The 18,066-nt window shown below is 30.0% G+C and overlaps 3 protein-coding genes and 1 long non-coding RNA gene across 5 annotated transcripts; 2 read left to right on the top strand and 2 right to left on the bottom strand.

Annotated features, from left to right (window-relative positions):
* Positions 1–5,012, top strand: LOC139090941 (protein BTG2-like). Its single transcript, XM_070640832.1, has 2 exons — positions 1–579; positions 1,141–5,012. The coding sequence occupies exons 1-2, from the start codon at positions 411–413 to the stop codon at positions 1,590–1,592; spliced, it is 621 nt and encodes a 206-aa protein (XP_070496933.1). The 5' UTR covers positions 1–410; the 3' UTR covers positions 1,593–5,012.
* An 851-nt stretch (positions 5,013–5,863) lies between these two features.
* Cnot4 (CCR4-NOT transcription complex subunit 4) lies at positions 5,864–14,365 on the bottom strand. 2 transcript variants are annotated; one of them, XM_070641025.1, is made up of 13 exons: positions 14,223–14,365; positions 11,983–12,639; positions 11,676–11,912; positions 11,073–11,616; positions 10,324–10,869; positions 9,393–9,776; positions 8,939–9,223; positions 8,610–8,741; positions 8,352–8,543; positions 8,105–8,239; positions 7,509–7,670; positions 7,325–7,386; positions 5,864–6,968 (listed from the first exon to the last, which is right to left on the bottom strand). In XM_070641025.1, the coding sequence occupies exons 2-13, from the start codon at positions 12,202–12,204 to the stop codon at positions 6,813–6,815; spliced, it is 3,057 nt and encodes a 1,018-aa protein (XP_070497126.1). In that variant the 5' UTR covers positions 12,205–12,639; positions 14,223–14,365; the 3' UTR covers positions 5,864–6,812. The 2 variants fall into 2 exon arrangements, with proteins under 2 accessions (XP_070497126.1, XP_070497127.1); XM_070641026.1 differs by having other exon boundaries at positions 6,828–6,968; positions 7,283–7,386.
* Positions 6,582–8,124, top strand: LOC139091088 (uncharacterized). Its single transcript, XR_011544488.1, has 2 exons — positions 6,582–7,708; positions 7,791–8,124. It is a non-coding gene; the product is annotated as an uncharacterized lncRNA (long non-coding RNA).
* A 339-nt stretch (positions 14,366–14,704) lies between the features above and the next one.
* ALiX (programmed cell death 6-interacting protein-like protein AliX) lies at positions 14,705–18,050 on the bottom strand. Its single transcript, XM_070640913.1, has 6 exons — positions 17,740–18,050; positions 17,477–17,595; positions 15,657–17,402; positions 15,339–15,443; positions 15,045–15,278; positions 14,705–14,976 (listed from the first exon to the last, which is right to left on the bottom strand). Exons 1-6 carry the CDS (start codon positions 17,937–17,939, stop codon positions 14,861–14,863), a joined length of 2,520 nt encoding a protein of 839 aa, XP_070497014.1. The 5' UTR covers positions 17,940–18,050; the 3' UTR covers positions 14,705–14,860.
* Between the last annotated feature and the right edge of the window lie 16 nt (positions 18,051–18,066).

Here is an 18,066-nt window from a genome sequence, read left to right as displayed (position 1 = left end):
TAAAGTTTATTTAAAATTTGAAGAATAGTCAGTTTGATTATAAATAATACATAACTACAAAAAATTGTGAAATAATTGGATCAAAAAAAAAAATTGCAACATCGTCTTACTACCTAGTTATTTGTGTGATTTAATTATATTTTCTTGCTTTAATTAATCCATTGTGATACCTCTAAAAGTTTCTGTACCTTATCAGTGATTATAATCTTACGGAATATTCAATCAAAAAGGATTCCATTTTGGGTTTTTGAAGCAAAATAAACGAGCTACAGATACAGTAAAAAAGATCAGTTTTTTTTTTGAGGAAAGAAAAAAAAAATAGAAAGTACAAAAACAGTATAAGTCGAATATATTCGTTCGTTCAACATAAAAAATATAAAAACAAGAAAACATTCACCAAATTGAGCATCATGAAAGTGGAAATTAGTTCTGCCGCAGACTTTCTGATGAATTTATTGCGCGTAAGACAGCAAGAGAATTCTTTAACTGAAACTCAACTACATTCATTTAGAGGCTCTTTAATTACTATTCTTCACGAAAAATTTCGGAATCATTGGTACATCGAGAATCCAAGAAAAGGTAAGCATCATACTTCCTACGTAAAAAAAATTAATTTCAAAGTTAAAGTCCACAAAATGGTCCTTAGTTTTTTATTATGACGAGATTATGTTATGTCTTGAATACGTTAGTTTACCATTTTTTTATTTCTCACTAATACAAATGAGTCATTTCAATGGAAATGCTAATATCTCAGATTTCCTGATATTTTTTTTTATATTTTGGAACTACGAGTATGTAATACATACATCATACCACTTAAAAAATTTTGCAATTTGGCATCTTTTTTTAATGTGAATTAAGTTATGAATTTATTGACTGAGCTGAAATATAGTAAATTTTTTTTTGAGCTGGGCTGGTTATATTCACATAATATCTCGTCTCGTATAAAAACGCCATAAAAGAAGAAAAAATAGAGCTCCAAACAAGAAAATAAAATTTAATTTATTATTATTTTTTTTCTCCCATTTCTCTTTTCTCCTTTCTTCTTAAAATTGCATCTGAAATCACTCATACACACACACACACAAACCACAACATCAACATCAAAAAAATGCAATAAAAATAAAATGGAATATAAAGGAAGTGGCTTTCGATGCATCAGAGTCAACACCGAAATTTCGGATCCCTGTATTGCAAAAGCAGCAAACAACTGTTGTATTAGTACAAGAGTAATTCGGGACTTATTACCACAAGAGATTACTTTATGGATTGATCCAACGACAGTAAGTTATCGAATTGGCGAGAATGGATCGATATCGGTTCTTTATGATGCAAATCGAGCAAGTCCAGCAAACTCATTAGATTCATCAGAGAGCAGTGAGGAGCGCTGCGAGATTTCACCTGAAATCAATAAGTTAGTTTTAGATTTATACGAGAAATCTAACAACTCAGTTATAACGAAACCAAAGCGTTATTTGAAAAATCGCCCGACAAACAATAGTCCACCTAAGTACTATCACTCGTTCTATCATCAGCATCATTATCATCAATCGCCATCAAACAATCATTATTACCAAAATAAAGCATTCTAAAAATGGACACAAAAACAACATAAAATTACAAAAAACAAATGAACCCTTTTTTTGAACATAAGTAAAAGACGACGTGACCCGATAAAGGACTATCGTGGAACCGATTTATAAACACACAAAACAAATAAAAAAAAAAACAATTCTTTTTATTAAAAAAATGAAAAAAATTAATGATGAATAACGGCTACCTTAGTGAATAATAGTGATAAGAGATTTTTTATAAATTGAACACAGATTTATTTATTACGAAAAAATGCAGTTGCTGCTGCATTAAAAAAAAACGAAAAATCAACAATTAAGAGAGAAGACAATGCAGGAATAATAATATCATCCATTCTTTTTGATTGTTGCTTTTTGATTGCCATTTTATGCAGAAAAAAAAGATTTAATTTTAAGTTTTTTTTATGGAAAAACACAAAATACAAAACATTTTTTCTTTTAATTTCTCTCATCTCCTTTTTTGAACAAAACACATAAGTAAAAAAAAAAATTAAAAATAACACTACAGAGTTGGCAGCTCCTGTAAAGGTGTCATTAAATTGACATATTGTCTGTCCAACTCTGAAATAAAAAACAAGAATGTTGTGTATTATATTGTTTGAATGTTTATTAAATATTTTTTATATATTTTTTAATTCGATGAAACAAAAAAAAAAATTGTATGAAAATCAACAGAACTATGATGAAAACGTGACGTAGACCTCATTTGTGCTGTTTACATATATAAAGAAATGAAGAAGAAAAATTATATATGTGTAAAACACATTTTTTAATACGTATTGTGTTATTAACGTCAGTAAAAAAAGTGGAATTTATTTATTTCATTACAAATGAAGATTGAAAGTAAAACGTTTATTATTCGAAATATGCATCGTTACTAAAATTAAGTTAGTTTAATCTTACAATAACAAAACTATTTACTTTACTTTCTATGCATTTCTGTCTGTATAATAATGCTCTTACAAAATAGCGAGCTTGGGTTGTTAAGCAAAAGATATGACTAAAAAGATCAGTATATATATATTTGTAAATGTCAATGAATTTTCTATTGCCATTGCACATGTCGCATATATCGGTGATTTTTTATTTTTTGTTTGTTTCTTCATTGCAACATGTGTACATGACACAAAAGAAATCATACAAGAAAAAGATCATTAACTACCTGTGCAAAAAATAAGACTAAGTCTTTTGTTCCATAAGAAAAAAAAAATGTAAAAATCTTTCAACCTTTTCTTTTCCTCTCTGTACACAACAAATAATAACTAGTAAAATCATTATCGTAAAAACAGATGATCATAAAAGCATTTGTGTGTCAGAAGACTGCCTAAAAACCTTGAATTTTCTCGAGCAAACAACTTGTACACACCAAAAAATTTATTATTGTGATAGATTTTTTTAAAAAATCAAAAAAACTTAAAAATAAACTTAAAATTTTGGAATTGAATTCGTATAAATTTAGCAGTTTTTTAGAAATTTGAATTTTTCAAACCGTTGAAATTGTAACGGTTGTCAAAAATTCAAATTTGCAATAAACTCAAAATTTAACGAATTTTTGAGATTAAAAATTTTATTGAATTCGATTAAAATTTAACGATTTTTTGAAATTTGAATTTTTCAAACTGTCAAAAATTGAAACGGTTATCAAAAATTCAAATTTGCAAAAGATTTTAAAAATTTTAACGAAAATTTTTGAGATTGTAAATTTATTTTAACGTACTTTTTAGTCTTTTTGTCAATTAATTAAATTATCTTCTAAAGATATTAGTCGGTAGCTTGCTATATAAATAAAAAGAACGAAGAACTTATCCAGCTAATCATACAAAGTGCTTGCAAAAGATGCTCTAGAAGACATTGGTCCAATTTTAAAAGCAGTTCATTTTGATATAAAGTGCATTTTTATGTGTACATTCTCCTAGATCTCTAACAATTTTAATTGTATATGTATATAATGGAAAATGAAGTATAAAAAGGGAAATAGACTTTACACAAAATAAAGAAAAAAGAAGAAGAAAAAAAATAAAGAAATAAATAAAAATCCATAGAATGGAAAAAGAAAAGAAGTTGAATGGTGATGTCGAACAAAAGATATTGTAAGCTGTTATGTGGCACAAAATGCATAAATGTAATGATGCACATTTTGAATTAACAGCAACAGAAGCAGTTAAATAAAAAAAAAGTTGAAGATAAAAGTAAAGTAGGTAGATTTGAACGTCGCCCAATGCTTCATCATTAATTAAGTAGAGGAGTTGAGTCAGAATTTGATATCGAATTTTAACGCATTATCAAAAAAAAAAAAGAAAAATCGTGAAGGAATTCTGACTAGTTGCTCCGGTTTAAACAATCGAGTAATTAATTATATTCTCCTTAATAATGAGTAGGAAAATTTTGAGAGCTCTAAAACAATCGTGATAAACATTCGTACAAAAAACTGTAAGACTTTTTATAACATTGATATACTAAGAACTGATAATTTAATGTTTTTTCTTCTCAATATTTTAAGCTTTACACAACAAAAACAAGATCGATCCAAAAAAAAAAGTTAAAAAAGTTAAAGATTAAAAATGATAAAAATATAATGAATATATAAGTATGTAAGAACAAATCTACTTGCGAATTGTAAAATGGAAATTTCACTCATATTTGAGCTATTTTGTTAATTATAAGTTTGCTGAATTATTGCATATAATATCCTCTCATTATATGCAAATTATGACTAAACATCATGATCATCACTAAAAATATTCTTCGTCTACTAAGTTTCATCACAATTGTTTAGTATTGTGAAGCTTAAAGTTGACTGAAATTTCTGTGTAAAAAGGAAAACAAAAACAAAAAAAAAATGTAAAACTTTCAATTACATTTAAATAATTTTTTGTAGGAATTCTGCAATGCAGCAGCACGCTGTTAATTTCTTTCAGTAATCTTTTCATTCTTTTTTTTTATTATTTTAAATGATCATCTGCACATTGCATAATGTATTTAAGGAATGAAAAATTCTATATCTCTCTCGTAATTTTAACTGAAAAAAAAGAAAAGTTTCTTCTTGATCTTAAAACAATACAAAATAATGTAAAAAAAAAATGTGAAAAAAGGAAATTAATGAAAGCTTTATTTATCATAATATGAAATTATGCAATGAACAGATGTGATTTTATGTAACAAAAACAACAAAACTCCCCAATTTAAAAATAAGATTCTTTACAAAAGATGAATCATTCCTGTGACACAATTTAATGAGAAATTAAAAAAAAGGTGAAAAATATAAAAAAAATTTATTGATTTATGAAAAAAAAGAGAAAAATCTTTTTGTGGAGAATCTTCATTTTGTCTATATTTCTTTTTTTATTTCTATAATGACCTTTCAATTTTATAATAAAGAGAAAATGTAATAAAATTAAGATTAATGATTTAATGCATAAATCGTGACTTCTTACTCATTTAATTTTCTATTTTGTTTATATATATTTACAACAGATTATTTTTCAGGCTTGAATGTGCGAGAAAATGCTTGAAAGTTGTCAGCGACAGATCAACTAAAGTGCATTGCTGTTCGTGCGATCGTTAAATAAAAATGCTCGTTTGTAAGTGTTCAAGTATTCAAGTCATAAGACTTGAAAACACTTAGTTACAAGTTTGAAGCTAGTTCATCGATTTTTTTAAATAAATTTATAAAGTCCTCGGGAAAATTTCGTACCATGACATGATTCAAAAACTGGATTTTTGCAGTATAACATCACCTGAGTCAATGTATTCTTAAGATTCTTGTTTTGATAGATTGATAATCCAAAAATGAAAAGAAAAAAAAAATTGTTGTTTTGCTTTTGATATTAAAAACAAGGTTCAGTGGCCTTGATGATAACTTATCACTTTAACTAAGACGAAATAAAAAAATTCGATACCCAATAAATTTTGGACACCTTTCAAGTTTGGGTAATTTTTTGAATAAGGATATTAACTTTTGAAAGCTTTAATGATTTAGTTAATAGATTTTTTAAAGTTCAAATTTTAACGGTTTTCAAAAAATTCAAATTTCAACAGGATTTCAATGGTTCAAATTTCAACGATTTTCAAAACTTCAAATTACAACAGGATTTCAATGATTCAAAATTCAAATTTCAACGGTTTGAAAAATTAAATTTAAAGTTTCCATAAATTAAAATTTAATACGTAGTTCTCAACGTCATGTTTTATTGACGATTTTCAAAACAGCTGTAATTCAAAAAATAAATTTAGCCTGAAAACAAAAACAAGAGTAAACAAGTCAAGACATGTAAATTTTTTCATATAATTTTATTAATCATATATCATCGATTACATATCATCATCATCATCATCATCCATATTTTCTCATGTATTTTTTTAAAAGATTTTCTCTGAAATCTTCTCATAATCATTCTCATGATCGTTTTATTATTCTTCGATAAAGTGATATAGCATTTTTATTAAATTTTCATCGTCAAAAATCAATCTCCTCATGAACCGCTTATGTGATTAGCATTGTATTTTTTTAATTTATCATAAATGTTTTTGAGTGTCATCTCATATTTTTTTGTTTTTAAGTAGGTAGGTTTTTTTGCATGTCTGTTTAAATATGTGTGTGTGTGTGTGTGGGTTTTATGTGTCTTTTTCAACATTAGCATTCTCTCAATAGGTTTTTCATTTTCAATAAAGCCAAAAATTTTAAATTTAAAAATTTGCACAAATTTTACATCATTTTTATCTCATGATAATATATATATTTTTAATATATTTTTTTTTTTCGTTTAAAATAATTGATTATAATTATCCATTTCCAACAATAGCTCTATCTGATCTTGTGTGTTTTTATTACTAATTTAATTTTTCGCGGAATTTTCCGGATTTTTTTTACTTTTTTCATTCTTTAAATATATCATTTTTTGAATAAAGAAGAAGAAAATTATGAATCAAATAACTGTCAGATGCTTCCATTCTCTTCATAACATGAATATATTCTGTTTATGTGAAACATATAAGCAATATATAAGAAGAAATATTATTATTTTCATATAATTTTTTTTTGTTGTTTTACTCTCAATTATAGTAATGCATTTGATAGCAAAAAAAAGTAACGAAAATTGTTGTTGTTTTTTTGTGTATAAATGATATAAGGTAGACGAATATAAAGAGTAATTATAACATATTTAGAATCAAATCAGTTCACAATTATTGTGTGTAAATATTATGCTGTTTTATTTTTTATTAATTAATGCATTCTGCCTTTTTGTTATTGCCGTTGCCTTGCTGGAAACCTGGTGGAATTGATGGCATTGAGAATTTATCAAAGCTATTGTTTGGAAAGCCATTTGCCAAATTATTCATGTGATAATTATTCAATAAATTTGAATGAGAAAAGACCTAAATTGGCATAAAATAAAAAAAAGAGAAAAAAAAGAAGTAAAAACATGAGTGTGAGAGAAGCACAGCAAAAGAAAACAAAGAGAAAAGACATATTAAACATGTTGCAATGATATAAAAAGACATATTATTACGTATATACGCTGTTTGTACATATGTCTGTACTCCAAATATACACACAGAGTTGCTAAATGAGCTACCCAAATTTCGAATTCGTCCCAATAGTTTTATAAACTAAGCTTAAATCTAATCTAATACTCAAACAGCACCTCTGTGTATTTTTTTCTTCGTTTTTTATACAATTCGACACATACATAATGATTTATCCATTAAATAGTAATGCATTATAACATTACCTGTGCTGGCGATGTTTGTGACTGCAAGTTATTTTGCATATTCATTCCATGATGACCGAAACCTGAATTTGGTATAACGAGAAAGAAGAAGACATGAAGCATTGAAAAATTTAGATCATAAAACGAATACGATGTGCTTCATCATTTCGCCTTGTATGACGAATTTTGATATTATTAGTTTTACCTTGCTGATTCATTTGTGACATAAACATATCGTTGTTAGGTTGATTTTGAGCTTGTTGCTGTTGCGGTGGCTGTTGTTGTTGTGGATTAAATTGAGAGAATTGTCTGAATGAAACTATTGCTGGGTCCATTGATGTCCAATCTGAAAAGTTATTGCCGAATCCTATTCAAAATAATGAAAAAACAAACAATAAATTTAGAGTAAGTAAATTAACATAGAAAACATGTTAATATAAACAAAGTCCGTTATTGTATTTAAGCACAGTTTTTTTATGACCAGCAGAAAAGTGGACACACTGAGTCATTTTGTTCGATAAGCTGACTCATTATCGTAAAGTCATTGGATTATCATTAGTCATTCTTAATATGGACAACTTATTATCATATTTAAGAATAAAATTGAAAAATAAGTAATGATTCAATTTAAATCCTAAGATTTATTTTAATCCTCGGATTTATAACTAAACCCTAAGACTCATATCAACCCCAAAAAAAGGCGTTTCTACCAGCATGCCCGCATTACTTGATTTTCTATTTCTCATATTTTAACACAAACTGTGATTTCACACACTAAAATTAAATAAAATTACAGCTTACCTGCTGATTTGTGTTGATTATTTGTTTGATGCGAAAAAGCATCTGAATTATTTTGATTTTGAAAGCCCATGTGCATTGGCCAGTTGTTTTGTGTTGTGCTGCCTTGCATATTAACAAATGGGAATTTACTTCCAGCTATTTTTGTAAAAATAAAAAAGAATAAAAGAACAATGAGTGATGCATTAAAATATAAATTTTTTAATTACGGAAGTAGCCATTTTTTACATGTCACGAAACATCCACTTACTTTGTGTTCTTGGCGATGCAGCAGAACCGAAATTAAATCCGCTAGATTGTAAATGATTAAAACCAGGTGGTGGTGGCGGTGGGGGCATTCTTGATCTCTGTGAATTGTTGCTGTTCATTTGTTGTTGCTGCAAGACTTCATCATTTATCAATTCTGATAATCCTTTATGACTTTCTTTAATTGGATCAAAACCTGTAAATGATATTATTGCATTGTGAAAAGAGCCATTGGAACTGAATGAAACCATTTTTTTCATACCTAAATCGTCTTCCACTGAAAACTGTGATGGATTATTATGCATTCGATTCTGTTGTTGGCTATTTGAAAAGGGCATATTGTTGCCATCATATTTGTTATTCATTAATCTCTGCTTTTGTAAGTGAGATAATCCTATAGAAATGAAAGAGCAAAGAGGTTCATTGAAAATGTATAAAATTCAGCTCACTTTAAGGTTGTTTAATTCAGTACGGGCAATAAATTTAGCAACAGGAGATTAAGACAGAACGGAAGAGGAGCTTTTTGCATAAAAACATTTATGCACATACATAAATAAAGTGAAAATGAGATGAAAAAAATAAAAAATTTACCATTTTGATCCATAAAACTATTTTGATTCATACGATGATGATTATCTAATAGATTTGCCATATTTAGTTGATCAGTCAACGGATTTGAGTTCATTATGAATTGATTCTGTTGCTGTTGCTTATGAAAATCAAAGAATTTAGACATATTTGGATGTACATGATTTAGGTCTGTATTATGATTCATTCTTTGTTGCTGTTGCTGCTGCTGTTGTTGCGAATATTGATTATTGAACATCACTCGATTAATTTCATTTTGCGTAAACATGTTATCAATATTGTTATCATCTGGTTATATTTTTAATTCACATTCGCGTTGAAAGAATGTTGCGGGTGAACGAAGTAAAAATAAAACAGAGGAAAAAAGTAAGACGCAATTATTTTAGTGTAAATAACTCCATATTAGCTGATAAAAAAAGGAGAGAGAGAATTTTTTTTGAAAGAAATTGCGACTTACTATTAAACATATTGTTGAATTGATTTAATCCTACACCACTATTGGTTGATGACATTGGATGTTTTCTTAATTCTTGGAAACGTAACCAATCTTCTTGTTGCTGTTCATCATAATGTTTATTGAAGCTATTTTTACTCATTATATATTTAAAAGCACTTTCCCAATCGTCATGTGGCTCACTTGATCCAAAGCTGCCCAAATTTTTGAGTATTTGTTTGGAATCTAATCCCATACTATTACTGTTATTTAGGGTACCATTTAATAGATCAGGAAGTTGTGCATTTGTCATAGCATGGCTATGATCTGTGCTGTCGTGCTTTAAGAATGAGTTTCTTGAGAAGAAACTTGAATTATCATCGAATAATGTAAGTTTTGATAGACGTGCTGTTGAGAAGAATAAATTCATCCATTAATAATCAGTCTTAAAAATTCAGTATTCAATAAATAATATTTCATGAGTGGTAAGAAGGATTATTGAGAATTAAACGGTCATCAAAATATTTTAAAGATTAACAATAAATATTCAAAAGAATTTTTTGAAAAACCGGCCAAAAAATTTAAAGATTCAAAAATAATTCAACCGTTATAACAAAGCTGTTTAAGCACATAACATCTCAATGTTTATAAGCTAGATTCAGCCATAGGAAGTGACCTATAAAACATACATTTTGTTGTTATGCTTTCTGACCTAAAACAAACATGGAAACTTTGAAAGTAGATGAGTTATGGTCATCAGTTTATGCCATATATAACAAGATGCACTAAAAATATAACGAGGAAGGTAAAATGGTTTTGGAAAGGAAATGACATAACTTTTTTGAACTAAAATTGACGCAGTCAACAGGAAACGCTCAGAAATGAGAGGAAAAAGTTATCAAATCGATAATGTTATCATAGAGAATAGCAACAGACATTAGTGAAATGAACTTACTTGACGTATCAGCCAAATTTCCGCTGTCTTTGAGAATGCTATTGTTCACTTTATCATTAGTACTAGAATTTGTATATAGAGAAGTTATATCGTTTGTATCGATAATACTATTTGATGATGATATAATCGATTTTGTTTGCTGTTCATTTTGTAGATTTTTATTAGACAACTGCTGTTGTTCCGCTGATGTTGATGTTGTCGTAATGCTACTACTATTATTTAAAGTCTGAATAGTGTGATGAATTGGAGGATCTGGGAATGAGCTTGGCGGTGAACATTTTCCACTATCACTTTCGCTTACTGTTCCACTATCTGTTGTGCTGCTGCTAATAGACGGCGTGTCGTCACTATCTGTCTCACCCTGATCATCATCTAGGTTGTTATTAATATTTGACTGTGTATGATTAATTTTATTTTTATCACGAAGCGACGAGTGGTTATTACTACTATTTGTCGTCTTCTGACTTTTTGTGGATTTTGATTTTTCTTTCACCTTTTCGTGCTTTCTGTTTGCTTCGTTCTTTAAGTTCTCTTTATGGTTTCCATCTATCAAAATTGATATATCATGTTTGTTGTAGACGTTTTGTAAATATGTACATGTACAGTTCACATAAAATGAGAGAGAATAAGAACAAAGAAAAATTTGTAAGTTTATGTTTGTTGATGAAACTAAGAAATTTTAAAAAGAAGTCAGCCGGGAGAAAATAAGAAATGAAAAAATATAATGGAAAATTTGCATAATCACTCACTTCCTTTCACACTCGTTTTATTCTCCTTTATAGTTACGGGTGACGTTGAAAGACTTGGCCATGCCTCCTTTTGTATTTGTCCATTTGAATTTACCGTTCCGTTATTGCCTCCATTGCTCGTTAGTTCCTTTGTTTCTAAACTACCTGATTTCATTATACCATTACCAGAACTGCCATTCACTGAATTCACTGTCGGCACTGCAATTGGACTTGTCGATGACGGATTGGAACCAGCTACACCTTGTTGAGATTGTTGCTGCATTTGAGCTATAAGGGCGTCATGCAGTCTCTTCTCATACTCTTGATGTTTACCTTGGTGCATCTCCTCTTTCGTAAAGCTCGCCTCGGAATCGCCCAGCTCATGAAGATACATACAATCCGGTTTCGGACATACTTGATTCTTCATAAAGTGAGAGCAATACTTTGTGGTTCCTAAACTCGTCTTTATCGATCGTCCATCTATCGTGATGTTATTCACACTCTGGATCGCTCGAAGCGCATCATTATTATGTACATAAGTGACATAAGCTGACGCCGACGGACCCTGAATATAAAATTTCACAATTATTACTATCATTCTTATCTTAAATTTGTAATACATACCTGAACACCCGCATACGTTGTACTAGGATTAATCACGACCTTATGAATTTTTCCATATTTTCCGAAATACTCGTGTTTCTTGAGAATCTCCGCATCGGCTAGTCTTGGTGGTAGTCCAACAACAAATACAAGATTCTTCTGGACAACACGAACATTCGCTAAATGCTTTCGGTTCTCAGTGATCTTTTGTTTTCGTTGTTGATCACGCTGACGTTTTTCAGCCTTTAAAGCAGAAATCTACAAAACATAAAAATAGCCATTCATAAATTAAAAGAACAATGACATGAGGAAGTAAAAATAGTATTACCTGCTCTTGAGTTAAAGGCTTGAAATCGGCGGGATTCTCCGGATAAGCTTTCCTGCATGCTGGACACAGTTCATTCTCATCGGTTCGAATTCTATGCCAACAGAATCGACAGATTTGATAGCCACAAGTACACGGGAAAAAACTTAAGTCATCAACCTCTAGTGGTTCCATACATAATGGACATTCAGGTAATTCATCTCCGCTAGTGTTCATAACGTTCATATTAGATGACAATCGGTGCTTCTCAATGAATTAAGCAGATAACAAAAGCTTGACGGTATTCCAATTAAAAACACAATTTCACTTCAGCTAGTTCTATTTGCTGCTAATGCTTTCGCTGTAATGTTTACTGGATGTTTGTTTTTAAGCAAATCAGTATAGTTTTGGTATCTGGTTGTTGTCGTTTGACACTCAAAACCGTTGTTTCTTCAACTACTTTCTGTACCGTGTAAATTTGTGAGAAAATTAAGACTGCACAAAAGTACACTTACACTGACAACGAACGGTGAGAAATAGATAGCTAGATCTTGGCAAAATTGATTCCACAAAGTGCAATGATGATGTCTCACACACACTCGTTGCGATCTGTTCCTTATTGATTTAAATAAGTATGAATTTATGTTTTCAATTGTAGCACTGCGTATTGAAGCAACCCAACTGTAAAATTGAAGGAGAAATGTTTAATTAATCAATTTTTGCCATTTTCCTGCTGATAATTAGCAATTGTTCTTATCAAAAATTTCTACATTTTTGCAATGCGATTGAAACAAGAATCACTTTTATTAAATTGTGCAAGCATTTTTTGTATTTTTTTTTTTGCTGCCCTCACTCTCTTATTTCCTCAATTTGGAATGATGGCAATAAAAATACACGAATGATTCACTCATTTTTTTCGACTTGCTTTGCTTGTTCACAAGATAAAAAACATCTAGTAAGTCAGCATTAACGAAATAAAAATAAGAGATGAGAGAATATTTTCTTTTGCTCATAATCATCACCAATCATCACGATTATTATGGATTGTAAGAAGTATAGAAAATGCAAAAGAAGATGAAGAAAAAGTTGTTTGTAAAGAGAGAGAGAGAAAACAGTAATGATGATCATCATCATCAAAAAAAAAAGTCATGACGATTAAGTAAGGTCATTTCTTACACTTTTCACAGAATCAAACAATGAAGAACTATGTGGAAAGAAAAACTTGAATTTTTTTTAAAGTCTATGGTTGTATTGAAAGTATATTTAATGATTTCATATGACGGTGGGTGTTTGTATAAGTTTAATAAATCTATTTTCCTCGATTCTCTTTCTCACTCTCTCTCTCTTTCTTCAGCTGAACGGTATTTCGTACTCTACATTAAAAAAAACTTTAAATGTCAGGCTCAGCTTTCTGAGGGCACTTTAAAATCAACTTCTTTGGTCTTTCACTTTACTATACTTTTCGATGATGTGTATATATTTTTATTTTTTCATTTATTATCTCCCACTCCTCGTTCCTTACTATTACTCCTTCCTTAAGCTAAAACTATGAATCACTATTTTTTCCTTATAATATGAAATAATACACTAAAGAATTATGTGAAGATGATAAGAAATGAAAATTATTTCTGTAATTTTTCTCCCAAAGATAAAAATAGCACTCGGAAGGAACGTAAGAGAATTGCTTTGCTGTTTAATTTATACAATTTTCAATAGATATTCAGGTATATTATAAAAATTTCACTTTCTATTCTCTGTATTCTTGGCAATTAATTAACTTCTTTGTAATCAGTTCCTCAATTGAATGCATACACTTCCCCGACAATCGCTGTTGATTGGTTCGAATGACTACCTTTTCACTTGATTTCTCGCCTGTCTTTTTTTTCATGAATGAAATTTTGCAAAAAAAAAAATATTTAATATTGAAATTTTGTATGACGAAAATCCAGAATATTCTTAAAATACCACAAAAAATTAGTTTGATTCCTTTAAATTTGACACTTTTATTGTCTGTCAGAGCTAACTTAGTTAGCTTTTAATAATTTTAACTATGATCGTAAATTTTTTTTACGTGAAATTGAAATTTCATGAAGAAAATGCCATTATGAATTCCGTAAAAAAGACTTGATTTTTTAATTCCTTAAAATCATTATTAAAACTCAATATTTGCGATGTATTCCATTCTAATTCACTAGATATCCACTTTATGTATCTATTTACACTATTTTATATTGATTATATATGAGATTTACTATGAAAAATACCTTTTTTAAAGAAATTTCCTTCTTTCTAACTTTTTTTTTCGTAAATAATTTGAAATTATTTTGTCCGTTGATGATTAAAAAATAATTAACCCAATTTATTGGGAAATAGCAGGTAGTAACATGGAATGTAAAATTGTTAAGCTGTACAAATATCAGATAAAATTACTAAGAATTGAGCTAGATAATAGCACTTGTGCTTCGGTTATTGAATGGCTTGGCTTCCCCTCGATTTGCGAAACAAAAAATTCAAAAATATTTTTAACCGTTACAACATTTTATCGGTCAGTTACTTGTGACTCAGTTTCTATTGTGAATATTACTAATGTTTAGTTGAGTTTAACAAAGTAATTAACTTTAAACGATCTTATCAATTAGCATTCTTGCTGACACGTATGCAGGACCAATTGAACAAAAGAATCACAGCACTAATAAGATATTAATTGCTGAAGCACAAGACATGGAAACGAAATCTAAGTACTAGGTATATTATGCATATTAAATTTATTAATTTCTTTAACTTTTGAATAACATGAATAGGATTGTTGATTAATTTCTTTCAAAAATTACAGTGTGCAATGCACTAAATAATGTTTATAAAAAAATATTCCTTGTTGAGAAAAGTAACTGCAAATTTACTTTTAAAATCCGTAAGGTTTTTGTGGATTATTTGGATTTGGTGGTGCATTATATGGATAATTTCCTTGTTGAATCTGTTGAGAGTAAGCTCCAGGATAAGTTCCATAAAATTGTGTACCTAAGTGATTATTTGGGATATAAATTTATCAGTCTTGATTCATCTTCATTCAGGATATTCTAAATTACCGGGAACCTGTGGGAAATTAAATGCTTGAGGATACGGAATTCCACCAGCTGGTAATGTTGCGTATGGATTAAATGATGCTGGCATAGGAGGCATGAAATTATATCCCATAACAGGTTGAGGCATTCCTTGCATTTGAACAGGATACGGTGCTGGTGCTGATGCAGCTTGTGGAGCAGCAGGCACTGTCGATTGCTGTTCTTGGACTTGAACTGGTGGTGGACGAGGTGGAGGTCCTGAATAATTAAATTTTATTTGAATATTATATATTTTATTGGAATTATTTTAATTAATACCAGAGCTGTGGTGACTTGGAATATTTGGTTGTTGGAAACCAGAAGCAACACGTGAACTCTCAGCTGTCAAGTCTTTCAAAAGTTCTTCCTTCTCTGTTTTTCGTGCTGTAATACAATATTTCTAGATTAATATTTGAAACTTAAGGAGGATTGAAGAATAAATCCGCGGATTCACAATTAAATCCGAGGATTAATCCTAAAAATTCTAGTGCTTTCCTTTCGTCATATCTTTACAGATTGTTACGCGAGAAAATCTTAAGTTGTTTGCTCACGAAAGCAAGAAATTAACTAAGTCAGACACTTCATTTTAGTGCTTACCAAAGCAGAAATCAGAAACCTTATTTTGAAAAACAATCAAAAGCTGTGTGAGGTCAGAGTAAAACTTTGAACCCTCTTTCAAATTGTGTTGCAATTCGGTGAAAATATCGTAGGCTGATGCCAATTGTGACAACTGTTGATCGCGTTTGTTCGAGCCAGATCCAACTTCGGCTGTAAATGAATTATGTGCATCCTGAATTTCTTGAATTAATGCTTGTTGACGTCCAATGCTGTCAGCAACTTGTTTTTGTAATGGCGCAAGTGTTTTTCCGACATGTGAGACTGTCAATGCTGGATCTATAGCCCCATCTTGAGCTAATGCATTCAAAAATTGATCTTTCATATCGACTGTTGCAGATTTAAGTTCAGATTCAATAACATCTCGTTCAGCCTTCATTGTTTCGACGGATTCCATCAAGGCTCTTAATTTCATTACTGATGGACTGTTTGAAACAGCACCACTTGGTGCCGGAATTACATTATGCAATTCATTTGCTGGTTTTGAAAGCGTCTCAATTCCGTGAAGGTTAGTTTCAAACTTTTGTCGAACAACTTTATCAGCAACAATCGCATTATTAATAATTTCGCGATATTTTGTTGCCGATGATCTGAAAACTTCTGTTAACTTATCAGATGGAGTACGTGTCCATTTCTCTTTAAATTGATTACGGAGTTGATTATCAGACTCTTTTTCTTCATTCATCATTCTCTCAGTTTCATCGAGAATTTCTTTGTTCCTTGTTAACGATTCTGGAAGTTCATCAATTAGTGTTTGGATGCTTTGAACACCTCCTTTATCGCGAACTTCATTGGCTTTTTCTAAGAGTGATGGTGGCAAACTTTGGCCTGGTGTGTTAACTTCTATAGCTGCTGGTAAATTCAAGCTTGACAAAACACCATTTAATGTTTGAGTTGCATCTCTTAACTTCATGATTTCTGCATTAACAATCTCCGACTTTTGTGCATCACAATTGTGAATGGCATGTTGTAAAGCAACAGGAATCAAATCACTAAACAAATCCTTGAAATTGGTACTCATTGGTACAGTAATTGGAATTGCTTTTGCTAACTGAAACTTTCCAGAGGATTCCAATGTTGAAGGATCCGGAATCATGGCATTATAGATAAAATCATTTTCTTTTTTAGCTTCTACAAGCTTTAGTTGCGCTTTCTTATTATATTCCTCATAAACTGGTTTTCCAGCGCGACTTTGTGCTGTCTTAAATAGATCTATTGCTTTTTGTAATGCAGCGATTTGCTGACCAATTTTCTTTGAAGCATTAAATACATTTGATTGATATAATAAAGTAATAGCATGAATTCCTGCTTGCTTTCCACAAACAACTTGTATCCATTCTTTATCCCATAATGATCTAATTGAGTCCTTTTGCATTGTCTTTAATACGTCAGCATACATTTCGTCATTTTGACATGCCAATTTTGCTATAATTTGATCCTTCATTCCATCTTTGATCGCTTTGAGTAAACATACTTCTTGTGCCTGAGCTAACATTAAAATTGATAAAACATGAAGTGTGTCAGGTGATAAATCAGGTGTTGGTTCTTGTCCTAATGCTGGTGCAGCTGATTTTAAGTGTGAGAAAATTCCAGCTGATTGTTGGAACAGCTTTGCAGCTGTCTTAAGACCTTCATCACTTTCAAAGCATTGAGATGCAGCAACACAGCTCTGAAGAGCGGCAATATTGAAGAGAACGCAGACCTTTTCAAACGCAAGTGATGATAAGGCTGTGAAATAGACAAACATATCATAATATAAATATTTGTTATTTGATTAATGTTCTATGTCGTTCTATGCTTACTTAAACTTGCTTTTCCCCCAAAAATCGATCCCTTATCAAATGCATCTTTGTATTTGAATGGAACTTGAAACTCATGAACAGGAATTTTAACTTCCAAAGCGTTTAATTGATCATAATATCTGAAAAATAAGAGTAATGTGTGTGGTGTAATAATAAGAAACAACAACAAAGAAGATTGTGAATAAGCGAACAAATAGTGACTCATCTAATACGTATGAGAAAAGTTGACATCAACTTGATTTAACATGAAATTCTGTACTTACGCATAAATGGCTTCTAGAGCGGCTTCATTTTTCTCGAATACCTTGAAAACTGCATGATTTCTCTGTTTGTTTAAGGAATTTATTTTTTCCATTTGCGAACTATCTGCTGGTTTGACATTTGTGCTCTGTAATAGATTCTTAAGGGGTTTTACCAAATCCACTTCACTTGGCTTCTTTAAAGGCACAGTTAAAAGATCCATTTTGATTGTTATTTCACCTAATTAAACTGTATTTCACGACAATATTAATTTTTTTAAACACTGATGATTTTTTTCGCGAAAAAAATAAATAATGGTTGGGAAGGGATTTGAAATTTAGATGACGGTT

This window comes from Chironomus tepperi, unplaced genomic scaffold, assembly GCF_022539635.2.
Source record: "Chironomus tepperi strain 1889 unplaced genomic scaffold, CSIRO-AGI_Ctep_v1 contig_223, whole genome shotgun sequence".
In the NCBI taxonomy this organism is placed as follows: Eukaryota; Metazoa; Arthropoda; class Insecta; order Diptera; family Chironomidae; genus Chironomus; species Chironomus tepperi.
Note: the sequence above shows the minus strand (reverse complement) of the source record. Positions and strands in the feature narration are given on the sequence as shown.

Bases quoted from the DNA above. Each gene is read 5' to 3' on its own strand.
- LOC139090941 (XM_070640832.1), top strand. From the start codon at position 411: ATGAAAGTGGAAATTAGTTCTGCCGCAGACTTTCTGATGAATTTATTG. The intron at 580-1,140 runs GTAAGCATCATA...TGGAATATAAAG, and splicing joins CATCGAGAATCCAAGAAAAG to GAAGTGGCTTTCGATGCATC.
- Cnot4 (XM_070641025.1), bottom strand. From the start codon at position 12,204: ATGAACGTTATGAACACTAGCGGAGATGAATTACCTGAATGTCCATTA. The intron at 9,777-10,323 runs GTAAGTTCATTT...TCTTCTCAACAG, and splicing joins AAATTTGGCTGATACGTCAA to CACGTCTATCAAAACTTACA. The intron at 6,969-7,324 runs GTAATGTTATAA...ATGCCAATTTAG, and splicing joins CACAAACATCGCCAGCACAG to GTCTTTTCTCATTCAAATTT.
- ALiX (XM_070640913.1), bottom strand. From the start codon at position 17,939: ATGGATCTTTTAACTGTGCCTTTAAAGAAGCCAAGTGAAGTGGATTTG. The intron at 15,444-15,656 runs GTAAGCACTAAA...ATTGTATTACAG, and splicing joins GGTTTCTGATTTCTGCTTTG to CACGAAAAACAGAGAAGGAA. The intron at 15,279-15,338 runs GTATTAATTAAA...TTAATTATTCAG, and splicing joins TCCAAGTCACCACAGCTCTG to GACCTCCACCTCGTCCACCA.